General features: G+C 47.3%; 3 protein-coding genes and 1 long non-coding RNA gene across 5 annotated transcripts; 3 read left to right on the forward strand and 1 right to left on the reverse strand.

The window, feature by feature from the left end:
• The first annotated feature begins 877 nt into the window (after nt 1–877).
• LOC104582550 lies at nt 878–3,770 on the forward strand. Of its 2 annotated transcripts, XM_010232486.3 has the most exons (3): nt 878–2,132; nt 2,287–2,354; nt 3,202–3,770. In XM_010232486.3, exons 1-2 carry the CDS (start codon nt 1,169–1,171, stop codon nt 2,331–2,333), a joined length of 1,011 nt encoding a protein of 336 aa, XP_010230788.1. In that variant the 5' UTR covers nt 878–1,168; the 3' UTR covers nt 2,334–2,354; nt 3,202–3,770. The 2 variants fall into 2 exon arrangements, with proteins under 2 accessions (XP_010230788.1, XP_010230787.1); XM_010232485.3 differs by lacking the exon at nt 2,287–2,354.
• A 2,930-nt stretch (nt 3,771–6,700) lies between these two features.
• Nucleotides 6,701–8,608, forward strand: LOC100840714. The gene is made up of 2 exons (XM_014898791.2): nt 6,701–7,282; nt 8,134–8,608. Exons 1-2 carry the CDS (start codon nt 6,763–6,765, stop codon nt 8,169–8,171), a joined length of 558 nt encoding a protein of 185 aa, XP_014754277.1. The 5' UTR covers nt 6,701–6,762; the 3' UTR covers nt 8,172–8,608.
• A 252-nt stretch (nt 8,609–8,860) lies between these two features.
• On the reverse strand, nt 8,861–12,576 carry LOC112270640. Its single transcript, XR_002962967.1, has 2 exons — nt 10,411–12,576; nt 8,861–10,229 (listed from the first exon to the last, which is right to left on the reverse strand). It is a non-coding gene; the product is annotated as an uncharacterized LOC112270640 (long non-coding RNA).
• A 188-nt stretch (nt 12,577–12,764) lies between these two features.
• Nucleotides 12,765–14,980, forward strand: LOC100828682 (magnesium-protoporphyrin IX monomethyl ester [oxidative] cyclase, chloroplastic). The gene is made up of 5 exons (XM_003567228.4): nt 12,765–13,299; nt 13,405–13,469; nt 13,671–13,998; nt 14,084–14,182; nt 14,399–14,980. The coding sequence occupies exons 1-5, from the start codon at nt 12,820–12,822 to the stop codon at nt 14,660–14,662; spliced, it is 1,236 nt and encodes a 411-aa protein (XP_003567276.1). The 5' UTR covers nt 12,765–12,819; the 3' UTR covers nt 14,663–14,980.
• The last annotated feature ends 1,002 nt before the right edge of the window (nt 14,981–15,982 follow it).

A 15,982-nucleotide genomic window follows, 5' to 3' on the forward strand; every position in this document is an offset into this window, starting at 1 on the left:
AATTTTTAGTTACAGAAGTTTCTTTGTACTTTATTTGATTTTTATGCAAAGCATTGTACTTCTAATGGATGTCACATTTAAATAAAATTACAGATGATTCTAAAAAAAAAGAATCGTTGGCTCCTCTATTGTCCGGTTTCTTTTTTCTGAAAGTTAGCAGGAGAGCCGCTAAAATTCTATTAAGAAATAAAGACCGATGACCGTGACCCCGTCTATAAGGAAAAACGGACATAAAAACAGTACAAGGTGGCTTATATTAGAGTAAAGCCAAAAAAATCTTGACAACCAGAAGTAACCTAAACAAGCTAGGCCTAGAACATCGCCAAGCGACAAGCCACACCAGCCAGATCAAATTTTAGTCTAAAGTGTTGGGTTTTGGCTTATAGCCAAGCCAAATTTAGGTTGAAGAGAGGTATTTTATAATAATCATGTCAATTGTTAAAACTGTGAGATTGACACGTGGACAAAGCATAGGTGTCATGGATCTTGATTTGTGGATTTGACTATAGGGAATGCAATGCTTTGAGCGAATTTAAAGGAGCATTCACAATTTATCAAGTATTTTGATTTTGAAACTGATAGTCCAAATAAGCAACACATTTAATACCTCTAAGGATCAGCAGCTGCTCATTCTCATTAAGAACGGTTTGGAAGCAGAAAATTTATACTCCCCCTCTGACTCAAATTACTTGTCTCAAAATTTGTCTAAATATGAATGTATCTATGTTTAAAAAATGCATAGATACATGTAATATTTCGACGAGTAATATGGATCGGATATCATGAAGAAATATCACATGAATTAATTTAACTTTTATAAAAACATAAAAACAGATATTTTCCAGCGTTCCAACACATGCCCCAAATAGCCCCCACTGCCTCTCCCCGGTGCGGGTGGTGCCAGATCGATCAAAACGAAAGCCAAATCGAAATCCCAATTGCATCTTCCGCCTCTCCGTTCGTATGGCTGGCCGGCGTAGACGACACTGCGGCCGTCGGGCTAAGGTAGCGGCGAAGCCTGCCGAAGACTCGCCGCCCGACACGGACCCGACATCCTCGTCCTCTTCCCCTTCCGAGCGCGCCGCCTGCCAGCACAAATCCCCTCTCTGGGCTTGAACTGCACCAGGACGACGACAATGGGTCTTGGACTCAATCGGACAAGAGGGCCATGAGGCGGAGGCTGCTGGACATCATCCACCGCTTCTACCTCGACGCCATCTCGCGGCTGCCCCCCGCCGAGTTCAGGAGGACCACCGGCCTCGCGCGGGGCCTCCACGTCGGTGGCCACTGCTTCGGTCCACTCCACCCCGTCCACAACATCGTCGTCAACTCCATCTGGTACGCTGCCGCCTTCCCCGTTGCCGGCAGCGACGACGAAGATGAGGCCAACGCACTGCTCAGCACCGACGGTATCTGCCACCGCTCTCTCGACGGGCTCGTGGCCGCCCTCCGCGACCTGTGCCCATCCATCTCCAGCGGTGATGCTCTGTGGCGGCTCTTCTCCGCTGGCGCTGACCTCACCGCTGCCGTCGCACTGGCAAACGGGGTCAGCAAATCAAGCGCCCTGCGTGTCGTCGCGTCTCAGGGCCATGCCGCTTTTCATCTGGCCGCCCTGGTTGCGCGACACCCCGATCCCACAGCCTTTGCTCACTTCGCATCATCAGCGTTACCTTCTATCAATGGGCAACACAACATTGTTCAGCTCTTGATCATGAAACATGTGCTCGCATCTCGGCACATCAACTACCTCTCCAAAGTGCTGGTGCCGTCATCACCACATGAACCTTCTGTGTCGCTTCTCATGCTAAGCGCACCAGTCCTTGACTGCATTGCATCTCAGAAGCAGCAATTTAAGGGCATAGGAAAACAAGTGGTTAATGTTGTCAACATGGCACTGCAACAATACACTCAACGGTCTGGTGAACAGCTGAAGCTTCATTCTGTGTGTGGTGCTAGTCTGCTAAAGGAGGAGGGACTAGAGAACTGTTACCACATCAATTTCCTGGCGTACCACGAGGGCTCTGGTTCGGCAGTAGGTGCCACTGTGCTCTTCTTCACTGAGGCAATTATTCTTTCTTGTGATGAGACTGATATCCGCCTATGTGCGCCAGTTGATCCGGTCACAGACATTGGTATGCCCTTCCTCTGTGAAACAGTTCAATTTTGATTTGGGTGTACATGAATGAAACACAATGTTGAATCTGTGTGAAGCATGGCTGGCAACTACCACCATGAACTTTATTTATTTTCTTTTAGTTACTTCTTATTCAAGTTTTTATTGTCAAGGAGCATTTGCTGTTGGTACAAAAGTTGATATTACCGGTCCTCTTTAGCTGAAATCTCAATTAGCCAAGGTGCGTCTATTTTACATATGGCAGTATCCTTTCTTTGTCCAGAGTGTTCACAGTGAAGTGCTTCTTCTTGCTTCACCGAACAACCGAGAGCTTTTCTGGTCCAAGTATTCAGTCACCAATTAGCATATTTTCCGGTGTGTTCCATATTTCAGGCTTGATTAGCAGCTGAGTTCGATGCTCTGCTGTCAACTGATTGACTCGTTCCACTAGTAGCTTCCAGTATCATCATTTTCCAGCTACAAATAATTCCCTTGAATACAATATACACTTCCCCTGTCCTCATTAAAATTATGCCACATTGCAAGCTCTCCTAAATGTTGCCTTACGATATTAGTATTCCCTTCCTTAGGCCCTTCAGTTTTGTGTACCTGTAGAATTGATTTGATTATGAACTTGTTGATAGTTCACATGGCTACTTGATTGTTTATCAGACTAATATCATCCTTCATTTAATTGCTTTGACATATTCATATCAGCAACACGCTTTATCCTTATCTATGTGCAGATATGGTTCGATGATACTCCCTCTTTTTCAAATTGTAAATCGTTTTAGCTTTAGGTGTATAGTTTTTCCTACAAACCTTAGATATACGCTATTTCTAGATGCATAGTAAAATCTATCTATGTACTCCCTCCGTCACATATTAAATAACTCAAATTTGTCCAAATATGGATGTATTTATAACTAAAAAACGTCTAGATAAATACAATATTTCATCACTAAATATGGGACGGAGGGAGTATGAAAAAAGCCAAAATGACTTACAATTTGGTCTTTCTTGTTTTAGTCCATGCCTGAGAAGTTGTAACCAAATAACAGTTACTGACCTTTCTTGAAAATTCTTAGGCTGCTGCTTTGCTTGCGAGAGCAACAGGAAGAAGGTTGTTCACCCCTTTTATGATGAATACCTTGGTGGCCGTGAATTTCAAGAGGATGAAGTCGACTATGACAATGATTTTCCAAGTCCCTTGGATGCGGACTATATCTTTTTTTATGCTGATAGAGACGGGGGTTTTGCAAATTACTTGTCGAGGGAGAGCACGGGTCATTGAGGTTGGTTGTTAGGAGTGGTGTCGTGCTGTTAATCTTTGAACCTGGAAGACAAACCATAGGGACTGGTTGGGTGTCTGTGGCAGCAACTAAGCAAGTGCGATTGTACACCTACTGGGTTGTTTTTCAAAATAGCATAGAATACTGCAGCTACCGCGGTGTCTGTGGCATCATCAATTTAATCTCTCTGGTTATCATGACTAGGATGATTATGCACTATTTCTCCAATCATGTATTGTAAACAAACTTGCTACATTTCAGAGCATGAGGTTAGTAGGGCCATGGAAATGTTCTCTTCTCTTCCTTGTGATATTCGAAAGAGACATTAATGGTACATTCAGCTACTATATTGTGGCAAAACTGAAGCATTCCTCTCGGTATAATAGTTTTTCTGACCCTATTTGTAAATACATTCAAGGGATTTTATCAATTTCATTTCTTCTGCATACTCGGCTAGAAACTATTGATTCAATAGACAAGCGGGAACACGTGTGCTGAATAGATTTTCTCTATTTTCTCTTCAAGCCCACCCGGCGGCCACCTTGCGCAGGAGGTGTTCGACGATTTGCCAAGGCCATGGATTCAGACAACAAGGAGATGCTCGCCGTGTTGTTTGATGAGGAAGTCGCTGCTGTCGCACTACACGATGGACCAAACCTAGGGGCACATTTGCTGCCGACAAAGATCACTAAAGAGCGCGGCATAACTGCCGGCAAAGAGTTACTACCGACAGTCTTGCCTACCGCCTATAACGCTGCCGGCAAAAGTCTTTGCCGGCAGTTCAACTGCCCTGCTAGCAGTACTTTTGCCGGGCGATCGATGATGCGGCCTCCGATGGCGAAGAGGAGCATCAGGTGATCCTCTCTGCCCTTCTTATCCTGGTCGCCCAGGATGCACAACGGCCGGCATGGGAGGATCGAGGAAGGGCTGCCGTAAGAGCAAGGCGAGACAGAGGATGGAGGGCTACTGCATGTTGTACGCTGAATATTTTGCCGATGATCCATTGCACAACGATGTGGTCTTTCGGCGCCGTTTCAGGATGTCTCGGAAGCTTTTTTTGAAGATTGCCGAGTACCTCAGGGAGTAAGACGTTTACTTCAAATTGAAGAGAGGCGTGGTCGGCACACTTGGTTTCTCAACAATTCAGAAATGCACGTTATCCCTCCGGTTGCTTGGGTATGAAATTCCTGCCGATACACAAGACGATTACCTCCGCATGGTCGAGTCCACACCCATCGATTGCATGTACAGGTTCAGTAAGGCAATGGTGGCAGTGTTTTGAGATATCTACTTGAGAACACCCACTGCAGAAGACACAACTCAGATCTTGCACAGAACGCAGAAAGAGAATTCCTAGGCATGCTTGGCAGCATCGACTGTATGCATTGGTTATGGAAGAACTGACCATTTGCACACCAAGGCATGTATAAAGGTCACAAAGGATCATGTAGTGTGGTGCTTGAGGCAGTGGCCGATCAGGATCTGTGGATTTGGCATGTTTTCTTTGGTATGGCAGGATCGCACAATGACATCAATGTGCTACAATGGTTGAATGTGTTCGCCAAGCTTGTTCAAGACACTCCTCCTCCGATGAACTATGAGATCAATGGCCATATGTACACTGTCGAGGTTGGTTCTCGGCAATGCCAATTGTTATGGACTTGTGATTCGAGAGAAGAAGTGTGTGTTGGCGATTTTTGTCGCTAACAAGGAGAAGGGGCACGATTTACCCAGGTTCGGGGCCCTCATGGAGGTAATACCCCTACTCCTGCTCGTCTGTGTTGGTATTGATGATGAGATTACAAGTTCGCTGGAAGGCTATGTTGCGCTGATTGAATCTGGCGAGTGTATATGAGATGGCTTATCCTCCCCACCTCCCCCTCCTAGTCCTTTATATAGGTGGCTAGGTCTCGGGTGCAGAGTCCGGATCGGTTACAACATAAAACAAACCCTAGAAGGTTTTCTTATCTTGAGCCGCAATCGAAGGTGCTTGGGCTTCACGGATTGTAGTGGGCCTTCGGTGGGCTTTCCGCCGAGTCATAGTAGGTATGCCAAAGGAAAAGACTTGGTAAGGTATAACCAACTTGGCAGATGGCATTTACGATCTATCCAAGATGGTCAACTTTCGTGAAGATGATCTCAAACGCACCACTAGGAGGAGCAAGATCTCGGTTTGCGACGCAACAGGAAGCTTGTAGGAAGGTTATCAAGCGGGCATTTGGTGTGTTGCAGGCTCGATTTGCTATTGTCCGGTACCCTGCTCTTACTTGGTCCAATGATCAGATGTGGGAGGTCATGACTGCCTATGTGATCGTGCATAAATGATAATTATGAGCGACCGGAAATGTCCGGTGTATTGAACCGTATGAACGGATAGATTCTTTAGCCGATGTTGATCATCATGTGCCAGCCGCCTTTGCTGATTTTCTCGGCAAGCGTCAGGAAATTCGAGACAGCGGTACTCATCAGCAGCTTCAAGATGATCTGGTGGAGCATTTGTGGAGGCTCGAAAAAAAGTTCTAATTTTTCTTAATCGTGATTCAAAACTTATCAAATAAAGTACTCGTTTCAATTTGCATTATTTAAGAAATTTGGTATAGGAAAGGGGTTTGAGGGTCTGTCCACACAGAACCGGTTCAACCCCAAACTGAAAATCAAGGCTCGAGCGTGGATGCTCTAACTCCGTCCCGTCCCAATCCCTACCGGCGGTAAAGCGATACAAAGAGCTAGGGCATGGCTAGCCGGCGTAACCGTAGCCGCCGCCGCCGCCGTCTCCGCGCTAAGGTAGATTCGGAGGCATCCGAATCATCGTCTCCCCAATAGTCCTCCGATGACCGCGCTTCCCAGCGCATTCCGAATCGGCAGCAGCAGGTGCTTGAGGAGAGGCCTGATCTGCCGAGGAGGACACGGGATGCTCGCGATGTGCGGGCGTTCGTGCTGGGTGTCATCCGCGGCTACTACATCGACGCCATCGCCCGGCTGCCCGCTACCGAGCTCAGGACCACCCTCGCGCGCGGTCTCCTTGTTGGCGGGCACTGCTACGGCCCACTCCACCCCGTCCACAATATTATCCTCAATTCCGTCTGGTACGCCGCCGCCTTCCCCTTCCGCGCCGACCCCATCGATGTTGACGTCGTCACCACCGACGCCATAAACCGCCTTGCCCGCCGCTCTCTCGATGGCTTGGTTGCCTATCTCTGCAACCGATCCCCTGACCTTTCCCACGACGACGCCCTCTGGCACCTCGCCCTCTCCCATGGCGCACTCGGTGCTGTGCCGTTCGGCCGCACGGGATTGGAATCCTTTCCATTCCAGGTGGCTGCGCAGGCTGCGCGGCACCCAAAACCTTCCGCCCTCATGAGCTTCGTCACCTCGGTGCTGCCACCTGTGGAACGCGATGTGCTCTCGCTGCTTGCTGGCAGGCGTAGGCTCTCTTCGCATGACATCCTGCGCCTCTCCGCCATGCTGCAGCCTCTCCCGCTGCCAGATGCACTGGCACAGCAGCCGTGTTCTCAAGAGCTGAGCATAAGAATCGGCCGAATCATTGCCGAGAGGAGGAGGTGCTGGAGGATCGCGTACCAAATGTATATTGACATTGCAGATGCGGCATTGCACAAGTTTGCTCGTAAAACTGGGGCACGATATCGCCTTCATACTATCTATGGCCAAAGCATCGTGGAGGCTGGGGATTGCTGCGGCATGGACCGATATGTTCACATCAATTTCATGGCCTGGCCAAAGGGTAAACAAACCCAAAGCCAGATTCCAGTTTGCTTCTTTGCTGAAGCTCATAATCCAGCAACCAGAAACTGCTCTGAAGAAGACATCACCTTCTGCTGCTTGCTTGGATGCGCACAACCATCACCAAGTCATGTTGGTATGTTTTTTTTATTCATTTATCTCAGATCCCTTTTTCACCATACATTCCTAAAAGTTGAGCGCCACCTGACCACCTGGGGCAACATATCATGCTTGCTTGCTTGTCTGCCTTGCAAATGCAATAGCAGGGCAAATCCTGTTATTAACGTTCATGTATGATTAGTAGATTGGGTGTTCCTTTTCGACTAGCTAGCGGATTCTGGGTTAGGCTGCTTGTTGTGCATATACCAGTTAAACCTGGTAACCAAGAAGTTTCTATTAGTTCCCTATTTGTTGCATCTGTTCCCCGTTTGATTAGTTCCACAAATAAGACTCATTGTTGGTTGGTAGTTGGTACTTCCTCTGTTCCAAGTCAAACTTTTCTAACTTTGACCATGTTTTCATAAAATTATGTTATCATCTACAAGTTCAAATAAATGCACTATCAAATCATATTTATGGAGAATTCACTGAAACTAATTTGATATTGTAGATGTTGGTGCATTTTTCTATAAACTTGACCAAAGTATAATTTGGAATAGACAGAGTAGATGAAATCTTCTTATGGATCTTGCTTAATGCCAGAACAAACAATGGTTCTGCAGAAAAAGAACCAATAATAGGTTTACGCTGATTTATATGCAGCAGTGATTGCCTTGTATTGTACTCCAAAGGATTTTGGGATCTACACGGTGTGCATTGGCATATGTCTATTTTTAATGTAGAGTATTGCAACCTAGTTTTTTTTGTACATTCTGATAGTACCATGTCCTGTTTGCAATATGATGTTTGATTGATGTTAAGTTCCTTTTTTCTTGGCGTATTTCAGTGGCAGATTCTGTCTCTAATCCTTTTTGTGGACAAACGCAGATAATTGTTATGCCTGTGCGAGGATCAAGAAAAATTGACCATCCAAATGGTGAGGAGCACTTCGGAGGGCATCCGCACAGGACAGATGAAACTGAGGATGACCGCGATTGCCCAACCACCATTGACGTGGACTACAGGTTTTTCGATCCTGACAGAGACATTGACCTTGTGAAGTGCTATGCTGATAAGATAAATCGTGCTGAAGCTATTTATTACAAGCTGGGCTTGAAAAACAGGAGCACAAATGATGAAGATGTAGCCAGGGAAGATATCGAAGTTTATTGCCGGCGATACGTGTGATGCGTAAACTAAGATTAATGGGGCACCACCAGGAGTTTCCAAACTAAATTCATGTTTATAGAAATGATAACAACATAATTTGACATTCAGTGATGAGTATTAATCAAAGTGTGTATAGAAGTGTGCCATGTATGATGTCTGCACGTATGGTGTTATGTTCCTCATTTGTATTTAATTAAAGGTTCTTATGGACCTAGCATTGGAACACATGAAAAAAAAAAGATAATTGAAAGAAACCATATGCATTCTAGCACAAAACAAATACTTTGCTCGTCCATGATACTTACATATTGATGTCAGAATCCTTTTATTAATTGTGTGTAGTAATGTATCATCCTGAAATAAGTTTAAATAAACAAAAAACATCATCTCATTGTTATGTGTTTTTTTAGGACACCCCAAAGAGACAGGGGGCTCCTGCAATCCATTATAGAAGAAATAGAGTTGTCCGGTTAATTAGAGAAAACCAGGCGAAAACCAGATACAAAGGGGACGAAACCCCAACCGGCTGACACAAGGTCTGAACCAACAAAACAAACCACCACCTACACACCAACACAACAACGGAAGCAACTGAAAAAGCATCCCCGTCGCATCGGAATCACATCACACAAGCCAGATCCGGCGCGACCTACCAGAGAGGGGTTGAAGTACCTCAACAGGCTCCGAAGGAGCACGGAAGAAACATTGACAGAGTACCACACCGCACACACCATCGCCCCGTTGAAGGGGAGAGAAACCAAATCCGCTATGGGAGGAGCGGGTTTGGGCCGCCCCTGCAAAGGTGGAAGTGAGGCGCCTCAAGAGCCCAGCCTTCGTCGTTGCCTCTAACAGTCTGCGGACCAACGCTGCCCAGGGCCGCCGCCCTGTCATCCAGATACCGACTACGCCCAGCGCAACAAACCGCCTTCACTCCTTTCCGAGGTCGCCACCTCGACTTCCATCGCCTGCCAACGCATGCCCAAGCAAAATCCGCGCCCAAGGCGCCAGATCCACTGCCTAGACAGACCCGGCCAAATCCCGAGACCGCCGTCCCGGCATCCGCTGCCGCAGCCACGTCGGCCAGAGCCTACGTGCCGAAGCCTCGCACTGGGGTAGGGAGAAGCGCCAACTGCACCTAAAGCAGCAAGGCCGCCGCCGCCGACAAACCCCCGCACCACGCCGCACACAGCAGCGCTGGACGCCCTCGCGCCAGCAGCCGCGTTGAGCCCCGCCCGCGACACACATCTCGCCACGAGCCACACCTGGCCAGATCCAGCCGAACCGCCGCCGCGCCCGGCCACCCGCACCCGCCGATGCCTGAGCTTGCAGCCGCCTCCGCCTACCGGAGCGCACAACGCCCGGGGACGCTGCCGCCAAGACTCCCGGGGCCGCTGCCCCGGCCTTCGCTTGCCCCGCCGCCCGAGAACGCCGCCACCACAGCAAACCCGCACGAACCCTTTGTGGTGTGGGGCCTGCCGCCACCGCGGCAGAGGAGGCCGGCGGCAGCGGCGGCGATGGAGAGGAGCATGCAGGAGGTCCTAGTGGCGGCGGCTAGGATTTCGCCCCGTTGACGCCCCTAGGAGAGACATGGGACGCGTGCGTGTTCTGCTCTCTTCATTGTATTCTTATATTGTTCGGACTTGTGGAACAACTGAAACTATACCTTATATCCACTTCACCTCCAAACTTCACTTCACCTGCCTGCTCTTTGGCCAGTAGATTGGCTTCAGAGCCAGGTTTTGACCCATCAAATTACACTGCGCTCAAACCACATAATCGAAAGCATACAAATTTGGTACTCCTGTATGGCAGACCTGCAAGAATCAGAGTTCATCGCTGATTTTTAACAATCCCCACAGTTGGTTGCGAGCTAGTACATGAATATTTCAAAATTTCCAGTTCCATCAGACGGACTGAACCAAGAGATCCATCTGACGTTCAGATAAAAAATCCCAACAACAATCCCGAGAAAGCTTAAGTTTAGGAAAAACTGACCCGTACGTCTGACCTTCAAACAAAACTGATGCAATTTGCTACGGGTCATCAGTTCATCACTAATGAACTGAAATTTTCTCCAAGAAAACTAATCCGAAATAGCAAACTGCGGCGAATCCAGTGGCGGTGCAGTCCGGAGGAGCGGCGGTGGCAAAGCCCGATGGTGGCAGAGACAAATTCCGGTGGTAGCAGTGACAAATCGTGGTCTTGGCGTCCTGGATAAACGGCACCGGCGGCGAATCCGGGCGGTGGCGGCGGTGAATCCCAGGAAAGCGGCGGCGGCTGGACGGAGATGTAGAGAGGGCTAGCCGGAGGAGGACAGGGGGCTCGCTGGAGAAGGACCCCCAGCCGCTGTGGGGGAGATTCGTGGGAGATGTGCTGCCATGGTGAGAAGGAACGTGAACAGGAGGAAGAGAGGAGGAGTCGGGGTGCTACGTTCGATGGTAACGGTTCGGGGAAAATGACTAATGGGTGGCATCATTGATCATTGAGTAAATAAATCCCAACTTTAGGTGAAGTGGAGAAGGTGAAGCATCTCTGTCATGCTGCTTGTAGACCGTAGTTTGTGCGAATCTTTTTATTAAATTAACCCAACTAAAAACATTGCAATCTCCACTATCCACTGCAAGAAAAAAGTTCTCAATCTAAGACAGCTCACACAAAACGTAGCCTGGAACATAAAAGGTTAGAAACTAAGTTCTTGAATTGCTTGATTGACATTTTCTGTATCTGGTTGAATATAAATTTGAACCAAACCACACCCCAAATCTACCCCTGATAATTAAGGGTCCGGAGCGCATGGTGAAGAAGGTGTTTGTGTTCAGCGACATGGAGTTTGACCAGGCGTCGTCGAGGCCATTGGAGACGGACTACGAGGCCGTCACCAAGAAGTTTTTCAGAGGCCGGTTACTGCAACGCCATTCTAGAGATTGTATTCTGGAACCTGCGTGATTCGCAACAGAAAGGGGTGGCGCTGGTGAGTGGCTTCTCGAAGAACATGCTCACGTTGTTCCTCGAATAACCTGTGTTACTGAATTCTTAAAATTTTGGAATTATAAGTTCTTTAAATGAGTACTTTGTTGTAAAGGAAAAATCAACATACTAGTTAGGGGCAAAATTGTATTTTCCATCTCTTATTTAACGGTCAATTAGCGGTCAACTAATGGTGGTGGCATATTAGTACTCCATGCAAAATTTGAGTGGCAAATTTGCAACAAATAAATTCTGAGTGGCATTTGGACATATGGGCGAAATTTGAGTGGCAAAATATGGAATTCTCTCTTAAAACTAATCTCAAAGCATCAGGGGTGAGACAAGAAAAATAATAATCACGATTATAATGCAGCGGATTTCTCACGTGTCACAAAATGTACGTGGTCTTTCAGCCTAGAAGAGAAACCAAGTATGTTAGGATTAATTTCGGTGTCGGAGCCGTGAGATCCTTTGGTCAGTCTGCGGGTGTATCAAGAGAAAGGCTGAAAGTGGAACAAAAAATATAAAACATTTTCTTTTTAAGGGAGCACTGACTTTATTTATTCAGTGCTTTAAAAACCAAACATGTCTACCTAATAAATTTACAGAGCTTTTAGCTACTCCCTCTGTCCAGCTTTTAGGGGCGTCTTGTTCAAAACCTGAAGCCCACTAATATGAGGCGCATAGGCTATGACCACTCTTCTTCATCTATTAAATGTTTTCCTATTCCACCTGCAACAGTTATGATTGGTCCAAGAGCTGCATGCAAGACTAGCTGCAAAGTAATTGGATGTGCCCTTAAGTATAAAATGCATGCAAGAAGGCTGGTGTACTCAGTTTCTTAGTACCCGCGAAAAACTAGAACGCCTAGTATACCTGGATGGAGTGCCTGATATATAGGCGTCCACGTTTGCCGACCTTCCTTAAAAGATGAAATCTGCTCTAGTGAAAATCCTTACATTTATCTCCCGAACAATTTAGTGCAAACCGAGGTCATCGGCCAGTGCGAGACCTGCACGTGCACGGCATGCCACTGTCTTCATCGCCTCTGGCTCCGACTGCCCAACACCTGATCGGGATGATCTGGGGCGGTTGGATGCAGCGCGCGCCTCGATCGGACGACGCGCGCATGCGTGCGCTCTCTTGGCACAAAAAGTGCAGCTGCAATTTCTAGCGGTTGGGTTAAAAGAAACCTTGTGACTTGTGAGAAGAGTACAAAGAACAAGGAGATGGCCAGATGGAAGCGAGCGTGTGCTTAGATTGGCCTCCGCTACACATGGCGAGCGCCCATTTGAAGCCGTAGATTACACCTCATCGCCGCCTTATCGCACCACCCTATCTCTTACCCGTGTCAGCGCTCGGCATATACCCCTTCCCTCTGCGTTTCCCCAGACTCTTCGCTCCCTCCAGTGCCACTCGACCTCTGCTCCAGCGCCGATGGCATCCGCCATGGAGCTCTCCCTCCTCAACCCGACGGTGCACCACCACGGCATCGCGGGGAAGGCGGCCTCCCAGCTCCCCGCGCGCCGGGCCTTCTCCGCCGTCCGCTTCCGCGTGAGGGCCTCCGCCGCCGCGCCCCCTGCAGCCAAGCCCGGGTCGCCCAAGAAGCGGGGCAAGACGGAGGTGAACGAGTCGCTGCTCACCCCGCGGTTCTACACCACGGACTTCGACGAGATGGAGCAGCTCTTCAACGCCGAGATCAACAAGCAGCTCAACCAGGACGAGTTCGACGCGCTGCTGCAGGAGTTCAAGACGGACTACAACCAGACCCACTTCATCCGCAACCCCGAGTTCAAGGAGGCCGCCGACAAGATGCAGGGCCCGCTCCGGCAGATCTTCGTCGAGTTCCTCGAGCGCTCCTGTACCGCCGAGTTCTCCGGCTTCCTCCTCTACAAGGAGCTCGGCCGCAGGCTCAAGGTTCGTACGCCTTCCTCCGGTTCTTCTCTGCTTTTGCATGTAGGCATTCCAGCGAACATGGTGTGGGCGTTTGCTCAAGTGACGGTACCATGTTTCCTCTTGCAGAAAACTAACCCCGTGGTGGCCGAGATCTTCTCGCTCATGTCCAGGGACGAGGCCCGGCACGCTGGGTATGTAATTACTACACTCTAGTTTATCCCCGTCATACAATTTCATTTGGCGCAATAAACAAGGATAAATGATGCATTCTTCTCATAAAAATTTAAGCTTCCTAAAATTTGGGCGAAATAGTCCAACTCAATTCAATATGGCAAGAAACACAACTAACTGACTAAGTATTAATTAATTCTCATGATGCTTTTCTTATGTAGATTCTTGAACAAGGGGCTATCCGATTTCAACTTGGCGCTGGACCTCGGGTTCTTGACAAAGGCTAGGAAGTACACCTTCTTCAAGCCCAAGTTCATCTTCTACGCCACCTACCTGTCGGAGAAGATCGGGTACTGGAGGTATATCACCATCTTCAGGCACCTCAAGGCGAACCCGGAGTATCAGGTGTACCCCATCTTCAAGTACTTCGAGAACTGGTGCCAGGACGAGAACCGGCATGGGGATTTCTTCTCCGCGCTGCTTAAGGCGCAGCCACAGTTCCTCAACGACTGGAAGGCCAAGCTCTGGTCACGCTTCTTCTGCCTCTCGGTAATGCCAATCTAATCCATGTATTTTCTTGCATGAGCCTTGACATGCCCCTCTTCTAACAGCTGACTGTATATCGGATTCGCAGGTGTATGTGACCATGTACCTGAATGACTGCCAACGTACTGCATTCTACGAAGGAATTGGTCTGAACACCAAAGAATTTGACATGCATGTCATCATCGAGGTAAATCGAACTTCAACTCCTTGTTTGTATCATGAACTGTGCGTCTTGGTTGCTTCTTTGTGTAGTGTTTTAGATAGTTTCTGGACAACTGCTGAACATGACAATAGTGACAATTGCACACCATAACCCATATGAATTATATGCATATGAGAATATTTGAGCTTCAACTTAAATTAAGGCCACTATCAATGATCCAATGGGTGCATATTTCTGCAGACCAACCGGACAACAGCAAGGATCTTCCCTGCTGTCCCCGACGTCGAGAACCCTGAATTCAAGAGGAAGCTAGACAGGATGGTAGATATCAACACGAAGATCCTTGCCATAGGAGAGTCCACCGACATGCCCGTGGTGAAGAACCTGAAGAGGGTTCCTCTTATTGCCCAACTGGTGTCTGAGATCATCGCCGCGTACCTCATGCCCCCGATCGAGTCTGGATCTGTTGATTTTGCTGAATTTGAGCCCAAGCTTGTCTACTGATTTTGTAAAAAGATTCATCACCACCTTTCTCTTCCAGAAGACATAGTGATGCGTCATTCTCCCTGAGGGGATCTGATTCAGGAGATGATCCATGGTTAACAGGATCTGCATCCTCATGTGCTCACCTGTAAAGTATTAAGACTTGGCCAGTTTTGTTGTTACATCTACATGAAAGTGGCAGTGAACTGCATCAGAGTGGCCGAGTGGGTGTTCCAGTTTTCCTACAGATGGATAAGTATATCTGAAGTTGTTGTGTAACTTGTGTTGATACTTAGACATGTTATGTAATATAGCATCCAATTTTGTTTCGACATGCTATATATCACACATGACATGCTGTTAGGTCCTGGTGGAGGACAACCGTGGCTTTGACATGGTTATTGTACTAAATGTACACATAGGAATTAAAGAGTAGGATTCATACGAACACGGCCTTTTAGCTTCAGGCTACATGGAGCATGCTATCATGTTAGACCAGTATGGTTAATGATCGGACATGGTAGCAACAATGGTTGCACCTACCAGACTACTCTCTCGTTTTCACAAAAGTTGGCGCTTTTGGTTTCGTTAATACAAAGCTTTGACAAAAACTTACTCTAACTAATGTGTAAGTTATATGATACGAAACCGTCATTATTAGAAAAAAAATTGAAGACGAATATGCAATTTAATCATGCATACACCTAGGGCATGCACGTCCAAAAGGTGCTAAGTGTGGCCACTGTATATGCCATCAATTGTTTTGTTTCTTTTTATTCAATTAATCATAGAGATGTTTAACGTCTATTTGTGTGCAAATCATTTTTTTACGGGCGCAACGCACGCCTACCCATTAGCCATTTTCATGATGGGCGCACACACACACTTCAAATATTTATAATCATCGTATCATCTCTAATATGATGTGATAATATTTCGTGGGTCATGAGAACGACGTTGATCTTTTATCCCAGTCTTATATCATTGGAATTTTTAGTGTCGTCGGTGACGGTGCGAATTTATATCAATATAAGAGTATCGTTGTCGGTAACGGGGCATGTGCACAAAACCGTGTGTCCACAAAATGGATCACGGATGGATATGCACGTAGTTTGATGAAAAATACTAGTTGCCATCTTACACAGTGCTACCTAGTTACTATGTTGTTGTTGTAGTCGTTCTTTTTGTTTTGACCAATGTCTAATTGCCATATTATTTTACACCTAGCGAACAAATTATTTGATCTTACTTTGCCATGTTCTTTTACTCCTGCTCAATTGCCATACTTTTTATCCTAGTGACCTGACTATTTGATCATACATGCCATGTTGTTCTACCATT

The sequence above is a fragment of the Brachypodium distachyon genome, chromosome 2 (genome assembly GCF_000005505.3).
Source record: "Brachypodium distachyon strain Bd21 chromosome 2, Brachypodium_distachyon_v3.0, whole genome shotgun sequence".
NCBI classification, from domain to species: domain Eukaryota; kingdom Viridiplantae; phylum Streptophyta; class Magnoliopsida; order Poales; family Poaceae; genus Brachypodium; species Brachypodium distachyon.